The 24,922-nt window shown below is 38.4% G+C and overlaps 1 protein-coding gene across 1 annotated transcript in view; it reads right to left on the bottom strand.

Annotated features, from left to right (window-relative positions):
• Positions 1-3,529: 3,529 nt before the first annotated feature.
• Positions 3,530-24,922, bottom strand: part of BNIP3L (BCL2 interacting protein 3 like) — a 29,451-nt gene continuing 8,058 nt past the window's right edge. The window contains exons 2-6 of the mRNA XM_063448502.1: positions 20,358-20,538; positions 17,910-17,976; positions 13,144-13,247; positions 10,932-11,081; positions 3,530-9,055 (exon numbers count right to left, since the gene is read on the bottom strand). Coding sequence (XP_063304572.1) covers positions 9,007-9,055; positions 10,932-11,081; positions 13,144-13,247; positions 17,910-17,976; positions 20,358-20,538 — 551 coding nt within the window. The 3' untranslated portion in view covers positions 3,530-9,006. The remainder of the gene's footprint in view (positions 9,056-10,931; positions 11,082-13,143; positions 13,248-17,909; positions 17,977-20,357; positions 20,539-24,922) is intronic.

A 24,922-nucleotide genomic window follows, 5' to 3' on the forward strand; every position in this document is an offset into this window, starting at 1 on the left:
AAGACACAGTGCACCTTGATTTTGGTACATCCATTATCCAAGCCAATGCTCACTATTTTGCAACCATCAGTTTAGATGTTTCTAGTTTGTTTGGATGCATATTTGGGGATTACCTGAAAATATGCTCATTTACTTCTAAATTAAAAAGAAATAATCATATCCTTTTCAAGAAACAATTTGAATCCAATTTGTTTTGAAGCTGGTTATTTTTTTATTTATTACTGGCATTTATAAAGGTGGAAATCAAGTTGCTCAGTTTTAGATGTAATTGCAGATCACTTTCTATATGGGCTGGGTATTCCTCCAGCAAATGACAGGGAAAATTATGGAAGCTTTTTGTACTATAGGGAAAGGATGTCTATGTCTAATTGGCATTGCACCTGAAGATTGACACTAATAGTGCCAGAGATTATGGGCACCTTTAGGCACTTAGTTTAGTAGATGTGCTATATTGTAGGTAAAGTCGTCTATCTTTACATACAATGTTCCTTTATGTTTAGCTGACATGTGGTGTTGGAATGGGGACTCAGCTTATTTTTAGTTTCAAACAACCCCTTTTAGTGAAATCCATACACAGCAGTTCTAAATGATTGTTTCAACACTTTCCAGAGTACCATGCAAAATATTTATTCTCATATCCATTCTAATTGGTTTGGCTTCCCATTGCAATAAACTACTGCAATATAAATTGCTTCTTAAACCAATACATTGGTTTACATTTAAATGGTCCAATAACCAACTGCATGAGTTACAAATGCTCCTTTCTATTCAGGTTAGACTGCCTAAATGCCATCATATGCCAAAAGCTAGACTGAGCACTGAGAGTTATCGTATAGAGGCTGTGTGGATGGTGCTTACCCCACCCTTCCAAGATGATTCACAGATCCCGAACAAAATTACCAATGCATATGGATTTGTTCAAGGAGTAGGGCTTCAACATTATAGTATTAATCTGACCTCTAGTGGTGTTGTCTAAGATTGTTCTCTTTACACAATTTATTTATAGCTGGCAAATGGATAGAATGAATCAAGATAGAGTGTTGATGAAATAGTCAGAAGTTTCACAAACCAGCTATTATACAAAGTGGTAAGATCGCAGTGTTCCAGTGTTCCCTCCTGGAACATCAACCCTGTTACATATCTTAGTATCATCCGCAAAAAGACACACCTTACCATCAAGACCTTCTGCAATATCACTAATAAAAATATTAAAGAGAATGGGTCCAAGTACAGATCCCTGAGGTACCCCACTGGTGACAAGCCCAAGCTTCGAATATACTCCATTGACTACAACCCTCTGTTGCCTGTCACTCAGCCACTGCCTCACCCGTTCAACAATATTGGAATCCAAACTCAAAGATTGTAGTTTATTGATAAGCCTTCTATGTGCAACAGTGTCAAAAGCCTTACTTTACTTTACAGTGTCAAAAGCCTTACTTTACTCCAATGGAGATTTTTGTCACCACCATGATCCCGATCCATCTTTTTGGATGATGAAAAACTGGAAACATCTATCTGGAGATCTATCTTGAACATCATTGGTGGGGTTTAAAAGGTAGTTTTTTTTTTCAGTCAGTCTGTACTTGCCTGGATTGATAACTATTCAAGGAGAACCTACACCCTGCTGACTTTTGGCAATATTTCACCAACCAGGGCAGACTCTAACCGAGACTTATGCTGAGGGACCACTGCTGTATATGGTAGAAGGGTCTTTGGACCTTCTGATGCACCTGTTTTTATTTTATGTTTGTGAGTGCAATATTATCCACCTTTTTATTCCATTTGTGCATGGTTTTATGCTATGTAATTTTTCTCAATTTTTTTTATTCAAGTGATTAAATACCTGAAGAGGTTTATCTTTATCCTGAATGCTGTATTTATACTTTCAACAAGTATGTATACCAAGTTTTAAATTTAGTGTGATCACACAAACTGTATATGTTTGTTCATTACGATGCACCACACTCTTTTTTTTGTTTGTTTTAAAATACAATATGCATGTGAAAAAGAATAAAAACATAAAGCACTGCTAAATTTGGTTGTTGTGGTTAAATAGCCAATTGAAAAGACTCACAATACTTCATAGTTAATAGCCCAAGTTATCTTCTTTTGCAAATGGTATGATAAGGTACATTTAGAGGCTACGATTTTGTCCTAAAGTGGCATGTGAGCAGTAAATCATTTGGTGAAAAGAAATCCGGAAATGAAATTGTATAAGCGTCAAATTACAGACATACCAGAGACTTCTAAACGCATTGGCACACTGGGCAGTTGCCCGGGGTTCACAAGCATAGGGGCCCCATAGGCTTGCAATCTTTTAAATAGATTATCCCAGGATATTTATTCAAAACCTTCAAACTCTCTTTATTAAAACATTTAGGTGGATTAATCCACCTCAGTATTAGCTGTTTTCTGTACATGAGATCTTGCTGTTGCAAATACATATAACCTGGAGTTGTATATGGACATTTTTGAGAGATGCACACAAAATTAGTTTATTGCATATAAATATAGTTTATGGTCTATAGACTATAGCAGGGTCCTCTTCAAACAATTGTTCCGGTAAGATTTCTTGTAATTGTCCTATTTATAGTTAAATCCCCCCCCCATATGATATTGTAAAGCGCTACGGAATCTGTTGGCGCTATATAAATGGTAATAATAATTGCAAGCTTATTTTTTTTATTACTTCGTAAAAACTGCCTGACAGTTCGCAATGCAGCTACACTGCTAGCCGCAATTCTGCAAGCATCAAAAGAGCTGACTACAGAGAGATTAGCATAGACAAGTTGGCTGCCTTGGCTGTCAGACCAGGACTACCACAGTAGGAAAGTATAAATCACATTTTTGGAAGTTATGGGATAAATATTGAAATTAGTGAGTAAAGATTTTAACCAGTTAATGGCATTAGGGTGCACTATGCCACCCTAATGACATTAAAGCCCACATTTTTTCAGGGTGGCATAACGGCATTAACGAGGTAAAATCTTTACGCACTCCTAGCAATATTTATCCTATAACTTCCAAAAAATTCTTGAAATCCTACACACAAAAAAATAATAATAATTGTATTGTATATATATATATATATATATATATATATATCACTGGCTGTGTATAAATTAACAAAACAAATATTTTCTAACTTTTAATGTTTTATGAGAATTGTTATGCACAACTTCGGGTTTAAAATGTTTTGAAATCGGGTTAACTCAGTAAATTTAAGGCTCCAGCCCCCATAATGATTTAATTGAAAAGTTATGTCCTTTAAGCAGCTGAATCTATATGATTGGATTGAGAGGAAATGGTTTTGTGTAGGAACGGCCCTATACTATACTGGGTGCAGTAACTGCTCAAATGCAAGTTTGTTTTGCTCTCAGAGTCATCTAAGTCTTATTCTTACAACATCAGTAAAATGTATACCACTGAGCTATATAACCCAGAAACAAAATCAAAATGTATTTTCCTTGGAGAAGTAGCTTGATGATGATTTAGTGATTTTGGCAAACAGATGAAAACACACAAAACACACATTTGTGAGAGCTTTAATGGTACAAAATGATTACAGCTACAACTTAGGCATTTTCTGGAAACAGTATCATTTTGCAAGGATCTACTTCAATAAATGAATCACACGGTATGGTTTAACCCTTTAAGTGCCACTGAGTTGAAGTCTAGCACTTTAAGGGCCAACTCATGTAAAACCTCATAGTCACTAGCTTTAAACATGTATATACAAATACATATAAAAATGCTACTAGGAAACAACTTTCAATTGTTCTCTTATCTAGGTCACAAAGGAGCATATTGGAGTTTGTCAAACAGCATAGATCAAATCAGTTTATATGCCACAACCCCTATTTCCCTTGGGTACAGCATTATCAATTTCCATTTGAACTGTCATTTATGCTACACAACCAGGCTCCAGTCTACTTCTGAGAGCAGAAACTAATGATCTCATTTAACCCAATCAGGACTCATTGTTTAACATCCTTGTCATAATAATCAAGGATTTGCTTAACTCTGGTCCTGAAAGGGTTGTTCTATCGGTCCTGTAAACATGTACAATGTTCCTGGAAAACACATATCATCCAAGCTATGTAGCTTTATTCTTAGAGCAATAACATTGACTCTGCTCGAACACGTCGAGTTGTACAATGGAGCTTCGTTATAAAGAATAATTTTGCAGCAATCACCATGGAAACGGATAGAATATCCCTGCTGATTGATCCACTTTTAGAACTTTGTTCCAGATTTTTTTTTCTTTATACAGAACCCCCATTATGGTATCAGTCATTTAATGAACAAATACTACACTACAGTGAAAGGGTTAATGTTACAGTGAAAAGGTTAACATCTTTAAAACAATGTAGTCTAATACATACCCATCAGAATTTGGGCTTCATAAATGAAAACTGTACCCTTCTTTTTAAATTTGACTTACTACCTGCAGTAGAATATGCAGTTACATATTCTAAGGATGTTTAGCTGTAGCTAGGTTTCTTGGATTATATTTTTTTGAGCAGACATAGATTTCATTTTATTTAAAATGTCACTGTTCTGCTCATTTGTGCAATAAAACTACCTCCTCACAGCCAGAGTGAGTAATCACATATGAACTATATTTAATAAAAAATATAGAAACCAAACAACATACATATAACCCTAACAAGTAGATTGCATTTCAACATCACTATTGTTATGAAATTAGGTAATACTTGATCTAAACTTACTTGTCCAGGTGATATGCATGTAATGGTTTTGGGGTGATTAGCCTAAACAAACGAATGTAGTTAGTACAGCACAAGCATAATCATATATTTAGACTTATGAGTATAAGTTCCTTTATCAGAACAGTTATTGCTGACTCCGTTATATTTTCAGGAACTAAGCCAGTTACAGCTAATGATTATATACTAAAGTAGTCTGGTCGACTATAAACCTTTAGCTACTAGCTATAAGAAAAAAAGAAAAAAACACTAGTTCTAATTTGTGCTGTTTTTGAAGTAACTGTAATTGAGGGACTATTTTACCTATGAAAAGGATAGAGCAACAGAATACTAGATGGAATAACTAATAACTTACCTCTTTGTCTGTTGACTAGACAGAATGAGGAGAACAATTTAATGAAGAATAATTATCACACAATTCCGGTCACAGTTAAAAATTGTGGTTCTCACTGGCATATGCATAACAGTGAATTCTGTTTGAATATTTGTAGCTTTAAACCCCATTAAAGTGGTTTATCAGGCATCCACGTAACTGTGACAAAAATACTTTGGGATAAATTCACATTAGGCAGATTTTTACTGGGTAGATAGTTTTCCAAGGGGAAATAGCCAGGATTTATGTAGGGAATTGGTCTCACAATGTAATTCCAGGTGAAACCTTTGATTAGCCTTGGCAATTCCCAATAATTCTGTTTATTGCTTCTTAGAGAAGAAATGGGGAAGTTTCCAGGGTTGATAAAATAATGCTAGACTAATGGCTATGGAAACTCAAATGGTCATTTACTAAAATGGGCACTTCAGGGAATTATTCCGAAAAATTCTGAATTTTAGGACAAGAGCTAAACCGAAAAATAATTTCAGACTCGGCTATACTTTCAATTGACCTATTTGTTAAACTCTGAAAACCAGCAATGTCTGGTATGTTTCAGGGATATTCCTTTATAACGTTTAACAATACACCTGAAACAATAATAAAGTAATTGATTCACTAAGTGGCAGTGGGATTGAATCCAGTTTTCGCAAACCTATTCTAGAAGATGTAAAGTTATAACTTAAGAGATCTTTGTATACAGTCTCTGCTTTAGAAGTCTTGAGCTTCCGGGTCCAAAGCTGCAGTGGCATTTTGTGAACTATGCTAGTAAAGACAGATAAAGTGCACTTGAAATTTTTAACTAAGCGATGATGCAAAGAGAGCACCATTGCTATGTCTTGAACCTGAGTTTTTTTTGCCGGGAAGAGCAAACTAATGTCTACGTAGTATGAGGTATTTGCCACCACATCCTCTGAACCAGCAGAGATAGCAATACAAACTGTGCTGGGGAGATTTGTAAACTGGTTAATCTCAAGCACTTTTCAAATTGAAATTAGGGGAAATTAATCCATACCGCTCTAATTGTTGGGGAGTGAAATAATCTATATTTAATCGAACCACCTGTGCTACAGCAAAACTAAAATCAAGTTATTCCAGTTTAAATATTTAAAGTGATAGTAAAGTACTGAATATATACAACCTGCTCCTATACAGGCTTTCTACTGAAAACTATTGGGAGGAAAAGAATCATCAATACTGCTGCTATTTGTAGTTATCAATGTTGCAAATAAAGGAACTGCTCTTTGAAATTAGACACACACACAAAAAAATAAAAAAAATAAAAAGGTTTGTACAAGTCAGTAACTCAAAGGCATTCTAAAATCTCACCAAGTTCACTTTTAATCCCTCTGAAATGTAGTCTGAAATGTGACAAACATGCTTAAAACATTGCCACATATTTTGACGCCAAAATGCATTTAAAGTAGAACTTTCGGAGTTTAAAGCTTTACTATCACTTTAAATGTCCTAATATCTTATGCATGGTGTCTAAGCACAAATCAAATCAGAGATGACAACTTGAAAAGCTTCTCTTCTAAGACTAATTTTCTAAAACAATTTCTAAATGTCAGATTGTTTAAGCACTGCTGTGAAATTTAGCATGAGAAGCCGGCATTAAAATGAAGAGTTGCACCTATAGAAAAATGATACAGATGTTTTGTGGGTGGTGGGGGTAGGGTTTGGTTACTTGCAATAAAACTAATGTCCACTTACCTAATAGGCAGTAGCATGTTATGCAAATAATGTTTAGGTGATCTGTAATTTTATTCTTTTTTCAATTTTATTAAATGTATTTAAAACACACAAATACAACTTTTTTTCTGCTGCTATGGAAACAAAGGTACTTGGCGTATCACGATTGGCTGTCCAGCCTTTGTCTGGAAGAAGCATACAGATATCTCTCTTATCACAGTGTCATCATTCTCTTCTATTGTGACTACTGGCCCTTGAATCCAGACACTCATAGTGCATGCAGATTATACTGTTTGAAAAGGATGATCTCCTGGTCATAAAAAAAATGCAAAATAATGCTAGGCCCAGGCTTTTATCCAATGACACATAATATAATACCGCAAAGGTAAATTCTAGCGCTTGAATCAAAACTAAGTGCAAGCTTCAACGTGAGGGTGATACATAGGTCACAGCTTTTATAGGGCTTTAATAGCCTTCACATGATATCATTACTTGATCTGTGGTTAAAAAATAAATAAAACAAATTCATCATCATCAATGAGCCATGATTTTACATGTTTCAGTCCCTTGTCTGTTTACAACAATTCATTGTGGCTGGATGCTAGCTGTAGATCTGGTAGTTGGCCAATCTCAGCTTCCCATATATTTCTCCTTCAACACACTTACCTGCTGAGTAAGGGTTACTGAGAATATCAGTTTTTTTTTTGTTTTTGTTTTTTTTTAACACTATAAACTGCAGTAGGTGCCAAAATACAATGTTTATGTGTCACAACATTTATTTTTTTTTATTTTTTTTCCCATGTTCAATTTTCTAAACAATTTCTATGTCCAATCTATAAGCATTAGATATGGTGACTTTCAGACTAAGTTATGTGAATCATAAGATTCACATCTTCCCATGTGCCCAAACTTGATGGATACATGATAGCTTAACACTAAAAATTCACATTTAAACAAAAAGAAAGTATGCCAAAACCTGATATTGTACATTGAGACATGGAGAAAGGTCGGACCATAAAGCTGCATAAAAAGGATAAACACTTTAAACAAAAACAAAGCAGTGTTAGGCGTAAACAATCTCTAGTCTACTAGGTCAGTAACAAATGTAGCAATTTAATTGTACTGCATCAAACAAATCCTGTTTAGAGGTCACTAGTGGCTCTGCCTACTGTACCAACAAAATCTTAACAGAGATTTAAAAGTGATACATAGTGTACATTTTCATGTTAGATGTAGTTCTCACCGCACCCCTTAGATATATTAAATTCAGTGTTATAGGGTTTTTACATAGTTAGCAGCAGAATAACACTGCCATCACTTTAATATGTAGGCTGTAAAATCATCAAAGTAGCTAATGAAATGCACTAAAAATGAGTGTGCATGAGAATCTGAGATGTGTTTTAATATGAGATGCCTGTACTCTAAAATAGCAGATCTCTCTGCCTGCATTAGAAAGATTAGCAACATTCTCAATTAGGTGTGGCTGAGCTTTTATTTCTTTAGATACACAATCTTTGTACTACGGGAATATGGGAAAAGCTAAAACGTGCCTAGCAGACTCAACCAAAATATTTATCCAAACTTAGAAGAAAAAAAAACCCCCATAATTCATTTTTAATTGTGTTTGGAGAGACTTAAGACTGCATGTAAATATACCCCAGTTGTTGATTATTTTAATTTGATATATGCAATACTTCAATGCTAAATATCCCTACAAGTTGCCCGATCTATATGCAACTTGCAATATAGGCTTTGGTGCCTGACTCACAGACTTCTCTTCTGCTCATACTGGTGTCTTTGGGTACTGCAGAAGAAAACGTTTAAGGGTTAAAAGTCAGAGGTGGTGTAGCAAGGCTTTGCAGCAGGGACCTGTCCCGACACATTTCATGTCTACATCAAGTGGTCTTCCTGTCCCCTGCAGGAGCACTGCTTTATCCATTTGGGGTCTCCTTTCACAGGCAAGCACTGCTGCTGGCTCCCAACTGAATTACCAAGAGACGAGTTGTCCTCTGCTCAGTGACACAAGTATTTCACGAAGGGGGATTAGTGCTCTGACTTAACATGGTAGTCAGAGGGGGATCCCGGGTTTAAGAATCAGGGTGAAGGGGAGCGGGTGCTTTGAATCATGCTTAACATGGTGCAAAGTTCAAATGCACAAATGTGACAGGAACACACCATCACAGGATCACAAATTAGATTCCAGATCATGCTCCTTCAGTAGGAACTGGCAGATGAGAGGGTCAATCTTTTACCAATGTAAATACTGCAATACAACCAAAATGGTCAGCCATTTATAGCAATGAAATACAGTTGGTGATTAAAAATTACAAAAACAAGAAGGTTAGCACATTCACTAATATGAACATATTATTTATTTTATTTCTCTTTTTTTTTAGATTTACTTTCTAAATTAGAATCAGTGCAACCAAACCAGGGGCTAGCACAACCCCCACATAGCATTGAAACTAAGTACACAGCAACGTTTCGATCCTACAGTGGACCTTTGTCATCAAGCTTGACAGAGACCCACTGTACAGTTGAAACGTTGCAGTGTACTTAGTTCCAATAAATGTGTCTTGCTGAACTTTGGAATCTAACTCATTGATATACTTTTGCATTTCTGCACTGCAAGATATATTAATGGTAAATAATTTTTTTTTCTAAAATAAATCAATATTTCAACTAAGGAAAAGACACTGCTCACAGTAGACAGATTTAAAATGCAGGACATACGTATCAGTGTGATATAAACATTTTATAAAACAGGACTGTAAAATATTCGAGAGCCACGGGACCACAATATTTAAAACAATCAAGTGATGAAAATCTGCATGTTTCTTACAGGGCATTAAAGGAAAAGTCACATTAGGCACCAGATAGCGGATGCACTGTGCTTGTAAGAGTCTTTTTGAAACCGACAGACGAAAAAAAAAAAAAAAAGTAGCTTTTATTTCATCACCAGTATAAACAATAACCACAAAAAAAAAAGGAAAAAATTAACTTGAATCATTTTCACCAGACAAATTTAGCATGTACTGTGCTTTCTCAACTGCTTAGCGTAATAGAGAACTTATAAGTTTATTTTTATTTATTATTCTTTTTGTGCCTATTTATACTGGCGATGGAATAAAGCTTACTTTTTGTTTCCAATAATTTTGTGTTTTCTGACAATTTAAAGGGTTTAATCACCTTTAACTGGTCGCTTAATTGATTGGAAGTGGTCATGGTGTTGGAGTCTGTATGTGCAGTGTTTCAACTTGAAATATAGCACTAGTCTGCCTAGGCTAGTTGCACCCTCAGCACAGATGACTTACTCTTTTACGGGCTGCCTAAAGTCCTTTCTATGTATATTTTACATCTGTTGTCAACATACTAACATACTGAGCATGCTGCAGACAGACATTACTAAAAACCAAAAAAATAAATAAAAAATTACTTGTACACTACCCCAAATCCCTACACACATTTAAATAACTTGATTTTTTTTTTAATTTTTTTTTTACATATAGGGTGCGAGTACATTTTTCTTTGGTTTTTATTGTATGTATTGGGACTGATGTGTACTATAGTCATTGCTTGCTCAGGAGTAATGGGAGTCTGAGTGCAAGGCGGAATTTTGCATGTTTGTATTTGCTTTTGTATTACACAGTCATGTTACAGTGCGGCACCGACCTCATGTGTTTCCTATTAAGGGTTAATAAGGGGTTTAACAAAATACCCCTCTATGTCTCATTAGAGATTTTACCTAAAGCTGAAAGAAGCAAGGTGAATTGTTAGTGTAGGACTCACCTAAGAGGTTTGGCACTTGAATGACCATTCGAGACAGATGTAACTATATCTCCCTTGCAGGCAGACCCAGCAAGGGAAGTTCATTCTCCACTCCCATTTGACCACCTTTCTTTTGGGCTTGTTTTCCCAAATTGCCCTCTCCTGGGTGGAACTTAATAGTAATGCCCAGCAGGGCATTTTAGGTTTGAAAAAAGAAAGAATGGTTATATTAACCCTTTAATGAGACTCTCACAGGCATTGTGCTTCATTATCCAGTGCTTAATGTTCTTATTTGCCCTTTCATAATAGGAGAACACTGACTTATCAATGTAGTAGAAGCTACATGTGCACTGAATCAGCCTGACACTCACCCCAGTCCCAGAGCCAGAACATGGGAGATGAACAGAGAGGGGATGAAAACTTTCAGGAACTCTGCAGAAAAGATACCACCTTTCTTCATGGCACCAGTCTTTCTCATACTCAAAGACACTGATCGTTTGGGGTGGCGAAAATGGAACTCCCTGAAATGCAAACAAAGGGTTTAAAGGTATGTAAAACAAGGGGATTACTCTTCAAACGTGCAGAATTGGCAAGGGGACTACATATTTTAGGCCAAAATGATAGATTGAGAATTCAGGCCTATAATTTTGTGAATAAACCCCAATTATATCATAGCTGGATCAGCTTATCCTATGCATTCATTCATTCAAGAAAAAACAAACAAAAAAACACAGTTTGTACATATAAATAAATACATGTATTGCCTGTTGAGATGTTGTATTCTAATTTGGAGCCCTATCAAGGTTTTAGGGTAGTATACAAACATTTCTCTATATACCAGTCACATAGTATAGGAGTTTGCGTAAGCACTGCTACTACATACACATAATTTCATTATCAATACTGTTGTATGAATGTATGTCTATCGGTCATGACAGGTTCACTTTAATTGAACCTTACCCCTATAAACCTGTTCAATGCTCAATTACATTACAGGAAAACTGAACTGCCTTTACCTTCTCTCCAGGACAGCCACGTCCACAGCTGCATGGTTTTACAGTATTGAAACACCCACCTCCTGACAAACCTGAACCCTGCCTGTGGTGTGAAAATACTGGGCCAGCATGGGGACCCTACCCCAAGTGGTGAAATTCCCCTTATGACGGGGGCATGTTGTCTACATTGCCAGCACATCAGCATCTGAGCTTTGTTCCTCTACTTCTTTAGACAGTGCAAATGGGGCTGCTAGAGAAGTAACCAAAGCAATGGTAACGTATACACTGCAGTTGTTGTGCCGTACAGCACAAAAAACACCTTTAGGAGGATTCTTCTGCTCTCTTCTCAATCAAATGCCAATATAGATGATGACTATGCTGAAGAATTGAACAGATTTATCTTTAAACCTATACATTGTGCTTGCAGAATTGCTAGCCAATGTATAAATAGAATTAAATTTTGTATTTAATTAAGCAAAAAAAAAAGTACAAATAGTACATTGAAAGCCCCTGTTCTAGCTTAAGTGCCAAGGGCCCTTAAAATTTGAAGTATGTTGTGCACATGAAAAAATGTAATATAGATAAGATAGCAAATAAAGGCTAGCATTTGCCATCAGAAAATTTGATATACTGTCACGTCACAAGAGATTCACCAGCTCAACAGTGACATGGTTCATATGCAATTTCTTAAGAGCAACTTTTAAATTCCTGCTCATACTTAAAATTAGTATAGAGTTATCATATATTTCTCAACTACTGCGTGTTTCAAACTTTCAACACAAATGTAACTGCACAGAATTTCTTACTTTTTACATTTTGGAATAAAACCTGCATTTTCTTGAATGTGCATTATCCAAAACCTAATTTTGGCATAACTAACCAGGGGAAGACTCGCTTTAATGTTCTTAGCAGTCAAACAATAATGTATCTTGAGAACCCAACAAGGGTGCTGCCTTATATGGTTAGTTGGGCTCTATTAAAGCGGATCTGTCACTAATCAACCCCAGCCAAGGGGACCCTCACTCCAGTTGCCCACACCCACCCATCGCCCCACAACAGCTTTAGACCCCAGGACCAGGGCAAGTTACCTTTCTTTATCCTTGTTCCAACGCGTCAACTTCATAGCACTGGGTTCCTAAAGTTTCTGAGTTGGTGGCGTCAAGACATTTTATATTTTGCCCTTCCTTGGGAATGCTCATCAAATGTCACGCCAGCTCGAGCTTCCAATGGACCTGTGTTAACGCTCATGATCGCACAAGAGTTAACACAGAGGAACCATGATGTGCCGTTGCTGGAACACTGGAGGGAGGTGGGTATTGAGCAAGATGTCCAAAGACAAAGTAGACAACAGAAGCGGAGCTTAGCTAAAGCTCCACCCTTTTTCAACCTCCAGTTTATACATAGAAAAGTAGTCTCTATTTTTCCTTATGTATAACTTTGCAAATAAGGATGATAAAAAAAAATATATATATATAAAAATGAGATTGCCATTTTTTTTTTTTAAATTAAGAGCCGCTTTAAACTATGGTGCTAACTATAACACATATCAGACTGTAGTAGTTTCACACCGAGGAGCTGTAGAACTTACTTTGGGGGAATATTTTCAGGTCTACTTGACCAATCAGACACCCAATCTGTGCTTTTCTTTAGAACATCTACCTCATTCTCTCCATCAGCTACTTCCTCTTCAGACTGCAATAGATACAGAGGATTCAGTTATAATATAACCAATAACATAATAATCCAATAATAATAAAAAAACGACTAATTCTACAATATAGGTGCCCAATCTATATATTCTCATAACAGTTATTAATACAGTTAAACATTAGTATTTCATTAAACAATTCTTTTAATTGAATGCAACTTACAGCCAAGTTTATTAAGTTTTGCAAATGATGAAAGCTTCAATAAACAGGATGAGAGAGAATGGGGCATAGAGGTCATTAACAGTTATAGAGTATGTATGGTTTCTGTACATCAGATACTTTCATGTTTTACAGAGATGTAGCTGTCCTGTTGCCTATAGCCTGTCCCTGTAGCCTTTTCAATGTAAACTGCTGCCTAGTAGTCACTCAGAAGGCCACTAGAGAGTCCTATGTCAGTGCTGCACAGTGTGCAGCACCTTTGTTCAGCGTCCTCACACTCTGCACTGAGGTGCTAAATGTTACCCATAGAGAACATGCGCAATATCGTCCCAATGCTTTCCTATAGGAAAGCAATGGTTTAGCGGAGATCTTAAAGATTGATTATCTTAGCCATGAAGGAAGGACAAGCCGCAGCAAAATCGGCACGACGTAGGAAAGAAGGAGAGTAAAAACACCTCTCTCATGATCAGAGGGGTGCAGGTACCTAAGCAGACACACAACGACACACTGACAGAGACACACATAAAGACAGAGAAACACACAAGCTGACATTTTCCATTTTAATTTTAATCCACACAGCCTCCCTTTGGGAGAGCGAAGTGGATCTTTCCCTGGGGTCCAATGGGGCTGCTTCTCTCATCCTTCAAGCAAGGGGGCAGTAATCTACCTGCAGCTCTTCTCTGCTCCCTGTAGTGATGCCGGGCCGGGATGACGTCATATTTCGCCTTCCGGCATCACAATACAGCGCAAGGGAGCAGAAAGGAGCTGCAGGAAGATTACTGCTCCCTCGTGCGCTGCCCCAGCAGGCCACCTCCATGCTTCTTTTACGGCGACCGTTTGGCTACATTGTTCCCCCATCCTGCAGGTTTAGCTAAAGGACTTCAAATCCCAGGCGCCAGGGCAAAATTTCTAGTTGTCCTGGTGACCTGGGATTTCTCAAGCCCTTTCCTAGCCCCTCCATTAGTCCCATTACCTCTCTCCCCCTAGCCGCTCCATTAGTCCAATTATCTCCCCCAATCCCTTCCATTAGTCCCATTACCTCCCTCCCCCACATCCTTTCAATGTGTCTATTACCTCCCTCCCCTCTATGTGACCCCTTACCTCCCTTACCTATTAGTCCCTTTACCTCCCTCCCACCAGCCCCTCTATTAGTCCCATTACCTCCCTCCCCTCCCTTCCTGTACCTGCTCATGGCTGCCACGGTACCAATCTGACAGGAAGTGCTCTCTCAGCAAGCACTTCCTGTCAGCTGCGATGCTCGGCCACACTATACACAGAGATCGGAAGGAGGGGAGCAGCACAAATTTGACAATTTTTTATATATTTCTGTTACACCTACTGTAAGCAAGAAAATTTGCTTTAATACTAACTGTTCAGACTGTGAAATATTGCAAGATAAAAGGACTTGTATACAGTCTAAAGCTTTTCAATTTCAAAATATTTTTCACTTATGAACAAACAATTGAAAAATAAAAATTGTGTCAATTTACACACTTTAGTTTATGTTTGTATGCATAAAATTACTGGGTTGTGACATGCACATGTGCTAGATATGCACCCCTTGCTTCAAATAAATACCATGTTAATATTTTTTCTATCAAACGTGCTTTTGTAGTAGTGAAGGCGTTAATGAATGGATGATGCCTCAGAGTTTTTTTTAATGAATTCTCATTTACAGAAAGGTGCTGGGATACGGGTGATGTTTTCTATTAGCTAGAACACATGGTGTTTGGCTGGTAACCCACCAACGAATTACAGGTGCATTAAACATTTTAATGTCTAGTAAAGGAACATTGATTGCATTGAAAAGCAAGGTATACTGTTCTTATAATCAAAGGGTTAAATTCCATTCTGCTTGCACTTCACTTATGCCAAGCACAGCATCTCACAAGGAGCGATGCCTGCGGGTGACTAAGAACCTCTGAGCTGGTCAGCATCAAAGCTCAGGTATCTTGGAGTCACCCATTTAATTACCTAGTTTCAGCATTGTTTAAATACCAGTTGTCCAGGTTATTATGACTCAGTAGTATTTCTCAAGTTAAAAAAAAGTGACAAAGTCAGTATCAAGCAAAACTTATAAAATAAATACAATTTTCCTTTAATTTCCTTTCTGCAAGAGAAGGCTAAAAACTCTGTGTACAGCAGACTATATTTGTGTGTGGCTATTCTTTTAATAGTCTCCGAATACTCCACTGCTTCTTTATATATTAAACAAAATCAGCACCCAAATCTATATAGCAGGCTTCCTTGAAATTATTAACTGCAAGGACCTGGTCCATGTTACCATATGCTGATCCTATCCCTAAGAGAACCAAAAAGGGTGGTCCTTGGCAAAAACACGCAATAACCACCCCTCTAGGGCGGAGAGTAAAAAAACCTATAAATAAAAATGGGTGGCGTTTCAAAGCCGAAGACAAAGCCGGGTAGGTAGCAAGAAATTGCCTCCCTCTTTGTGGAATTAAAATGTTCTAATGATAGTGACACGTTTATATGGTTCATAAAGGTACACTGGAATGAGAAATATGCCTGTGACATCAGAATTTATTGAAAGATCTCTGATGCAAAATAGGATGAGGTGAAGGGATGAGGTTGTTAATCTGCTTTAGCTACAATGTCAGCTTTAAAACTGATGAGATTTTTACATTAAAAAGGAACCGTCACTTCCAGAGACGTGACAGTTCTTTGTTCCTTCAACTTGGTAAATGCTATTTCAGCATGGAGTGAATAATGCAACAAACTGTGCTTCTCTGTTGCAGCAAATGTGCCCCCGCCTCCATTATCCCTGGAGCACAGGCTCCCAAGTAACTCAGGGGGTACATACACCACAAGCAGGTTTGATATTAATATCAAAATACAGTTAGAATAAAATTACACACACCTCTCTCTCTCGTTTTTTTACAATTATTTTTTGTTTATTTATTTTTAATTATTATTTATAATAATATATACATACAGACACACACAATATGTATAGTGTGTGTGTGTGTGTGTGTATGTATATATACACACACACACACGTGTGTAATTTTGCTCTAGGTGTATTTTTATATTAATATATGTATATATTAATACAAAAATAATACACTTAGTATGGCATTATATACAAGATAATAAAATATATCCAATGTATGATCATATAATGTAACTAAACCCCCATTATTTTTGCCTAGATTAGGTGTTTTTAAAAAAACAAATAAAATCTTTCAATATTGAAGTTGCTGTTTAGTGGATAGGTGAGTGCGCTGGATCTTGTGTGTATGTATATATATATATATATATATATATATATATATATATATATATATATATTTTTTTTTTTTTTTTTTTTTAATTATTGACTTTATTATTCTTTTTTACAGTGCTGCTGGCAGCACTGTGGACATCTATTGCGGCCTAGTGAACGCTCTTTTAGAGCAGTCACATGGCCCCTGGGGGCCCTAATTTGCAGAGGGGGATCTGTCTGTGCTATCAGACAGTCCCCCCCAGTGAAGTAGAAGACCGTTTGCCGGAACTCAGCATAGAGGCAGAGCATCTGCACTATACTACACTACATTGCTGGGCTCCACGTGAGGGAGCGATCACTCGGGGGCCTGGCAGTGAGGGGGTGGTATTGCAGGATGCCTCGACATCGAGGCTGACATCATCAGTTGTCAAAACGATTACCAAAAAAAAAAACCTTATGTGTGAGAAAATGTGTATGAGTATGCCAGTGTGTGTCAAATTAGTGAGTGTGTCGGTCAGTGAATGTGTGGGTCAAATTAATTAGTGCATGTGTTAAATCAGTGGGAGTGTATGTCAGTGTCCTCTGTGTGTGTCAGTGTCTTCTGGTGTAACTATTAAGTGTGTAAGTGTTTCATTTTGTGACTTTTATACTTAAGATTAATCGTTCATGCACAATATTCACATAATTTCATATATATATATTAGCTTGTTGTGTTTGTTCTGGTGTAATCATTCCCTTTAGGCTTCTGTGAATCCTTTTTTTTTTTCCAGAGAAAATGCAAGGTTTACATTACAGCCTAGTGATAAGTCCACTGGCCACTCCTTAGATGGCTGTCAAAGCTGCTTCCTTGGGTAGTGCTGCAGAGTAAGCAGCACTACCATTCAGTGTCTCCATCCATGCAGACACTGAACTTTCCTCGTAGAGATGCATTTATTCAATTCATCTCTATGAGGAGATGCTGATTGGCCAGGGCTGTGTTTGAATCATGCTGGCTCTGCCCCTGATCTGCCTCCTTGACAGTCTCAGTCAATCCTATGTGAAAACATTGTGATTGGCTCAGACCACCACAACTGATGATGTCAGCAGACAGGGGCAGCTCACAGGCAAACAGGGGCAGAACTAGCAGCTACAGACTTAAATGTAAGTTAAGATTGTACTTTATTTAGGGAGACAAGAGGGGATATGGGGGCTAGATGGTGATTTGTTGGTTCAGAATTATAAACATAAAAGTTGGTTCAGAATTATAAACATAAAAACAGGTACCTGGAAACTGTCTCTGCTCGTGTGCATCTCCACGTCAAATGTGATCTGTCCTTCTTCAGGTGAGGGACTAAATAACAAGAAGGATATGTTGGCTAAAACCTTTGTGTGACAAGTACATTATATGTAAAGGAGATTGTAAGTGGAGCATCAAGAATTAACAATAAACGCAAAATAAGTCAAAGCAACACTGCCACTTCCCTTTCCCTGCAAATTGAGTATTTCATAAATATAAACTCTTTATGAAATACTCATACTGTCTCTGTTGGAATTCCACTGAAATTCCAACCCAGTCAAAAGATATACTGGGACAGTATTTTTCCCCCGCCTGACACTACTTGACAATGGGCAGAGCTACCGGGGTCAAGGAATGTCATCTGTGAAGTCTGCAGGGAATTTACCCCAGGATCCTCATTAAACTCAATGCTGTACTCTCACGCATGCAGGACAGTACAGCTGTGACATCAGCTCCTGGCACTGGAGCACCAGGAACCAGAAGAGGACAGCGGCATCCGGGAGGGACATGTACATTAAAAAAAAAAAAAAACAACAACAACTTGTCTTTGCTTGCCCCCCAGGGCCACTGGACCCCTAGCAGCGAAGTCACAGCCAGGGTCCTTTAAAAGGAACACTCCAAACACCATAGCCACTACTAGCTCATTTTAGGTTTTGACAACTTACCCAAGTCCCGCCAGGTGCCAGCAAAAACAACCTCTGCATCTGGTCTTGTCCAGCAGGAGAATTTGGATGTCTCTGTAGAGTAAAGCAAGGCTGGTACAGTACCACGCTCACTGGCTGAACTTAATTAATGAGCCATTGAGCACAATGCTGAATGACCTTGCTTTGCCCTACAAAGCAATCTGGATTCTCCTACTGGAGAAGAACAGATGAGGGATGCAGCCATAGTGTCCAGCAGAACTCAGCTGAGAGGATTTAGGGAAACATTACACAGGATTATTTGGTGCAATATGAGATTTTAAAGATATACGATATATATGAGAAATAGGAGAGAAATAGAGTTTGTAGGGAGACTAATAAGAGGAGTTAAAAGAAAATGTTACATGGAGTAATATGGGGAGTTAGAAGGAGAGCTTATAAGGAATAATAGGAGGAGCTATATGTAGTAATACAAGGGGATGGATTATATAAAAGGAAAAAGGGAGTAAATAAGTAGTTATTAAGAGAGGTTAGATATAGTAATAGGTGGGGTTATATGGCGTAATAGGAGGGATTATAGGGAGATGTTATATGGAGTAATAGGAGGAGTTATAGGGAGAGGTTATATGGAGTAATAGGAGGAGTTATAGGGAGAGGGTATATGGAGTAATAGGAGGGGTTATAGGGAGAGGGTATATGGAGTAATAGGAGGAGTTATAGGGAGAGGTTATATGGAGTAATGGGAGGAGTTATAGGGAGAGGGTATATGGAGTAATAGGAGGGGTTATAGGGAGAGGTTATATGGAGTAATAGGAGGAGTTATAGGGAGAGGGTATATGGAGTAATAGGAGGGGTTATAGGGAGAGGGTATATGGAGTAATAGGAGGAGTTATAGGGAGAGGTTATATGGAGTAATGGGAGGAGTTATAGGGAGAGGGTATATGGAGTAATAGGAGGGGTTATAGGGAGAGGTTATATGGAGTAATAGGAGGAGTTATAGAGAGAGGTTATATAGAGTAATATGAGGGGTTATATAGAGTAATAGTATAGGTTATATGGAGTAATAGGAGGGGTTAGAGAGAGAGAAGTTATATCGAGTAATAGGATAGGTTATATGGATTAATAGGAAGGGTTATAGAGAGGTTATATGTAATAATAGGAGGAGATATAGGGAGTAATAGGATGAGTTATAAGGAAAGGTTACATGGATTAATGAAAGTCTACATAGTTAGTGGTTATAAGAAATAATAAAATTAAAACAAATCTAATGTGATAAAGAAAAACATTGATTTTTATGCAATATTAAAGATTTCAAGTACTATTATGTATAAATTAGTATTTTGTCCTCAATTAAACAGCAGTATCTTATTTGATCAATCATGATCTGACACTTTTTTTTACAAAATACATAGAATCTTTAGAAAACAATTCAATTATGACACTAACTACAAATATTTCAATGTCATCAGAAGTCACATAGTCCCTTTTTGAATCTAATACTGCTGTACATTATGTCATGGCTTCAGAGAGTTATTGTTCATCAGTTACGGTACATTTCTACAAGTGAAAAAACTTACAATTAAACTAGAACTCACAGAAAAGCTTGCAGAGCCCATAGACCACTGCATATCGGATATGTTCAACAAAAATAAAAGTTAAATGACCAAGTTGGTGAAAGCATACTACAGAATCTACAAAACCTGTTAATTTACTGCAAATGTGGAAACTTCAAATGTTTACATTTTCAATACATGGTTTAAGGAAAATACTAAACTAAAGACTCCCATGTATCACCTGTCACATTGAGAGCTGCTTCTTGAACTAGTTTGTCCAGACTCGTGTTGAGCATCCAGTAGAATCTTCTCCATGTCTCCATTGTGGATCGAGGAGGACGATGGCACATGTTCCAGTCCTCCATTTCTGTTGCTGTCATTGTTATTTCCGTTGCCGTTCATTTGTAGCTCCACCCATGAACCTGTTTGATCAGAAAAGCCAAGTTCATAAGCCATAATGGTACTAAGCACTCCAAGTCAAATCTAATCATACAATGCTGGCAGATGAGGGACTGCAACGTGTAGATAAAAAGCCAGTAGCACACAGACTAGGATAGATGAGAAGGGCTCTCTGCTGTTCCTGGTATCAACTGAAAGCAGTGCAGGACAACCTCTACCTTCTATATCGGTCTCAAACTCGTGGAATTCTCTGCCTGTCTCCTGACACTTTTACTGGGGAGACAAACCCATGTGTATGACTGACATATGATGAATTTAGCCGGGAAGGAAGCTGGAAATTAATTACATCATCTAATGACCAGGTTTGAGAGGTAACACAATAGAAGGGCTGAATAGTATAATTCCCAATTTGTTTGTCAACTTTCCTTCACGTGATACAGCCTTTCAAGCACGTAAGCCTTAATCCTCTAGTGCTAGGCATCTGAGCACTGCATTAATAAGCCAGTCACCTTACTGGCATTCGCTGGGTTAACTCCTTACTAACAGGATAGAACAGAATTAGAATAATTCACTACGCATACAGCAGATTTGAAGGAGATTGGTTCCGGCTAACTTACTTAATAATAAAGCTAATAGTAAATCTCATAACCGAAAACACATAGTATATTCACCAAATGAATTTCAGCTGGAATCACAAGTAACAACTTGTCAACTTTAAAGAGGCGTATACACCAGAGTTGTTTCACAACACATTGGCATAGATTAGGTCTGTAGATAAAATGCAATTAGCCCATCCATCTCATCTGCATGAACCATGTACTTTAATAATTTCTATGATGCAGGCAAGATAAGGTTAGGTAACCCAAAATGATGTATTGAAATAGTTTTTTACACAAATATTGCCAATATCGCTCTGCATGAGGACATTCAGTGTCAGTGAAATCCCCATAGGAAAGCATTGAAGAACACATTACACACAGTCCAACACCCCCTCCCCTCCCCACATAACAGAAACCCTACAAACATCCCACATGTTAGATAGAGCCAGCACATACAGCCAACAAACCATGTACACATTACACACATACTAAACACAGCCAGAGAACATACACAGACACACTAGTTGTAGTTAAAAAAAAAATTTTTGATCAGAACATATAGCTTGTCATGAGGGACAAGTTGATTAGGTTACAACTTTAGTCTTGTGGACATGTAGATTTTTTTTTTTTTTTTAACACATCCACACCCATGTGTATGTCAAACGGTTAATTCTTTGTAACAGGCTATTCAGACATATCTAAGTTATTCTGTACACTTCCGAAAAAATAAATAAAACTGCACTTATACTTGCCACAACCTAAGAAATACTACCCATAAACAAACACTCTCTAGAATTATATCACACTAGGGAACTCATTATGAAAAGCAGAAACCTGTCCCAGTACATAAATTACAAAATCCCACGAGTCACATGCATGAGTGTACAAAGCCCTGGCACGTGTCATTTGAGCATCCTGGTAAAGAATACGTAGACATCAGGACTGTTACTATACTCACTTTCACCATGTTACACACATGTGCATTATGGGGCTCAAAGCTGTACACAGCTGCGTGAAGGGATCAGGTGCCTTTAACAAAAGACACCTTGTTTTCAGCAGAGCTATTCAGAGGAACACATTCTCTGATACACAGTGCTAGAGATACAAAGCCTTTCACTTCTGACAGCAAATGTGTGATCACGGCAGTAAAGCTGCTATAGGGTAAAATATGCAAAAGTGATTATGAAAACATAACCCTGTATTAAACCCATACAATGTGATGATCCATAGAGCATTAACACTTTAGGGACATAATTATCTGATCAATACTAAGTAGATTTTTTTAATTTTACATTTTAGCCATGAGTTGCCCAACACAAATGTCATTAGAATTATTATAATTTTTTTGAATGCTTTATTTTTTTCGTGCGCGGAATAAAGCGATTACATACATTGTCAGAGGGATATCGGATAAGTCAGGATTCGAAGAATCATTATGACATGCAGGTGGACAGCATATATTATATATGTTATAGTTAAGATTGCCAATAGTAGAGGGTACATAGTCTGGGTCAATGTAGCGGGAATGTGGTCTGGCGGTCTATCGGCTTTTTATGGAGTTCCCCTCCATATGGTGGGCAGTGTTCCCCAGTCGTTGAGAGTGTGAGGAACAGGCCGGATGCGGGTAGCGAGGGGCCTTGTTGTTGCGTATGTGTAGTTATAGTGTGTAGGGGAAGGCCATGGTGGGTCCTGTGTTTGTGCATACAGTGGGTGGACAGTTGGATCAGAGTCTGCGGAGGTTTTACTCTGAGTCAGTCTATATTGTGTGTGGTCTGGAGGGTGTGTGTGGCCCCGGTGGGGTAATATCTAAGAGTGACATTAAAAGCATGACAGGATAACATCAACAAGAAATAGTAAAAGAAAAAAATAGAGAAAAACACATCTCTTGTGGTCGGGAGAGTTCAAGCCCGTCTCTGCAGGTATACTAAAGCCGCTCAGGTGGTGTCAGCTGCCCGGTCACCTTGTCGCGCTCCCCGAGGTACAAAGGGACGCGCTGTTGTTGGATTCCATGCGTGAGTCAGGGAGGATGTTGTATTCAGTCGCGCTGTGATCAGGGCGTCTATTGGCAGTCCCAGTGTTTGTAATAGGTCAGTCGCCTCCCGGAGATCTCTGATGGTATGAGTTTCGGTGCCGTGTTGTATTTCCAGCACGCGTTGCAGTCGCCACCTGTATGTGAAGCCGTTAGATCGGAGTAGAACCGTGAAGGGCATGAGTGATCTTCTCCACACCATGGTGCTCCCAGACAGGTCTGCATAGAACGAGAGTTGCATTCCTTCAAAGGTGTAGGAAAGTTGTTCCGGTCTGCGTTCACGAGAGCTATTTTATCCTTGCCGCTTTGGAATTTCACTAAGAGATCCCTCTGTGCTTATTTTGGTGTTTTCGCTGGTTAGTGCAGGTGGAACAGCCCCTCCAGGCCCACCTATTTAGCTTGCTTAGGTGTTAGCAGTGCTGTGAGAAGTCACCATAGGAGGTGTGGCAGCTCCATCTCCGGCATCTCCTCCATGATACCCCTAATCTTGAGGTTCTGCCTGCGACTCTGATCCTCCAGCTCCGAAACCTTTGATCAGTTTTTGTTTGTTGGATTTGTAGATCAAGCTTTTAAAGTTGGTCTGTTTGCTGGGTGTTTTTGTGGGTGTCACTTTCTATAGCTCCCATGCATGTCGTTAGGCCGTGCAGGTCCCATCAGAGCTGGGCCATGTCGGCCTGGATTGTATACTGGAGCTCTGCTAGCAGGCCTTTCATGATCGCCGTCGTCATCGGGGCCAAGTTTAAGTGAGAGGTGGTAGGTTTTGCTTGGCCTTCTGGTATTCCCAGTGAGAAATCCTCGGAGATCTCTGTGTCGTCTGAGAGGTCGCCATTTTAGGCTCTGCTCCACTCGGGCCTGGCTCCATAAGTCGCCGTTATTCATGCCCATGCTCGGCTTCTCAGGTCTTCTCCCCATATCGCTAGAGTCTGCTGCAAGGTCGGTTTGCAGGATTTGTGGGTGCAGGAGACCCCTTTAATCGCTTGTTAATGTGTTTGTCAACCCAGAGCTTGGACAACATGCGGCCATTCAGCTCCGTCGCTTAGCTCCGTTCCCCATTAGAATTATTTTAAACACCTCCACCCATTAGTTCTTTCAAATGATATGATAAGATCCAGCTCTACGACTAGGGTCCTATATTATATTATACACAGTCCTCTACCTGCAGAGACTGTAAACTAAATAAACAATAGCACCAATCAAGGGAAAGTCAACCATGCTCATTGTAGCAGGATATTTCTGAAGCATCTATTGGAGAGGATTCTTCCCAGAATCCCTACCCATCGTTCTTAGCCACAGCTTTTCTTTTTTTTTTTGCAAATCTCTGGTTTGTCCTGAAATACTCCCAGCTATTCAGCTATAGCTATTCATATGAATGGATGGAGGAGGGAGTGGGTGCTGAGCTCCCTGCAGAGACCTCACTATGTGGAAGGAAAAGTACAGTCCTGACATCGTGCTGCTCAGCACGCACGCTAACAACTAAACGATATTTAACGCTCACCTACGAATTCAAGCACCCTGAATATCCAAAGAATCATTTGCCAAACTGACAAAACAAAATACACAATGAAATCAAAGCAGATAAGAAACCAGTTTAACCATTTAGCTAAATGAATTAAGCTCAGTTAGATCCTTGTTCTTTTTTAATCCATATTAGCCTGCTTCCCACCACATCAAAATGTAACTCTACAAGCACCACATTTGTTGCAAAGACGTCAGCTAAAAATGCTGTATACATTGGGCTGTTCTTGGTCTAAATAATTTCAGGAAATAAGGCTGAGCACT

The sequence above is a fragment of the Pelobates fuscus genome, chromosome 3 (assembly GCF_036172605.1).
Source record: "Pelobates fuscus isolate aPelFus1 chromosome 3, aPelFus1.pri, whole genome shotgun sequence".
NCBI lineage: Eukaryota > Metazoa > Chordata > Amphibia > Anura > Pelobatidae > Pelobates > Pelobates fuscus.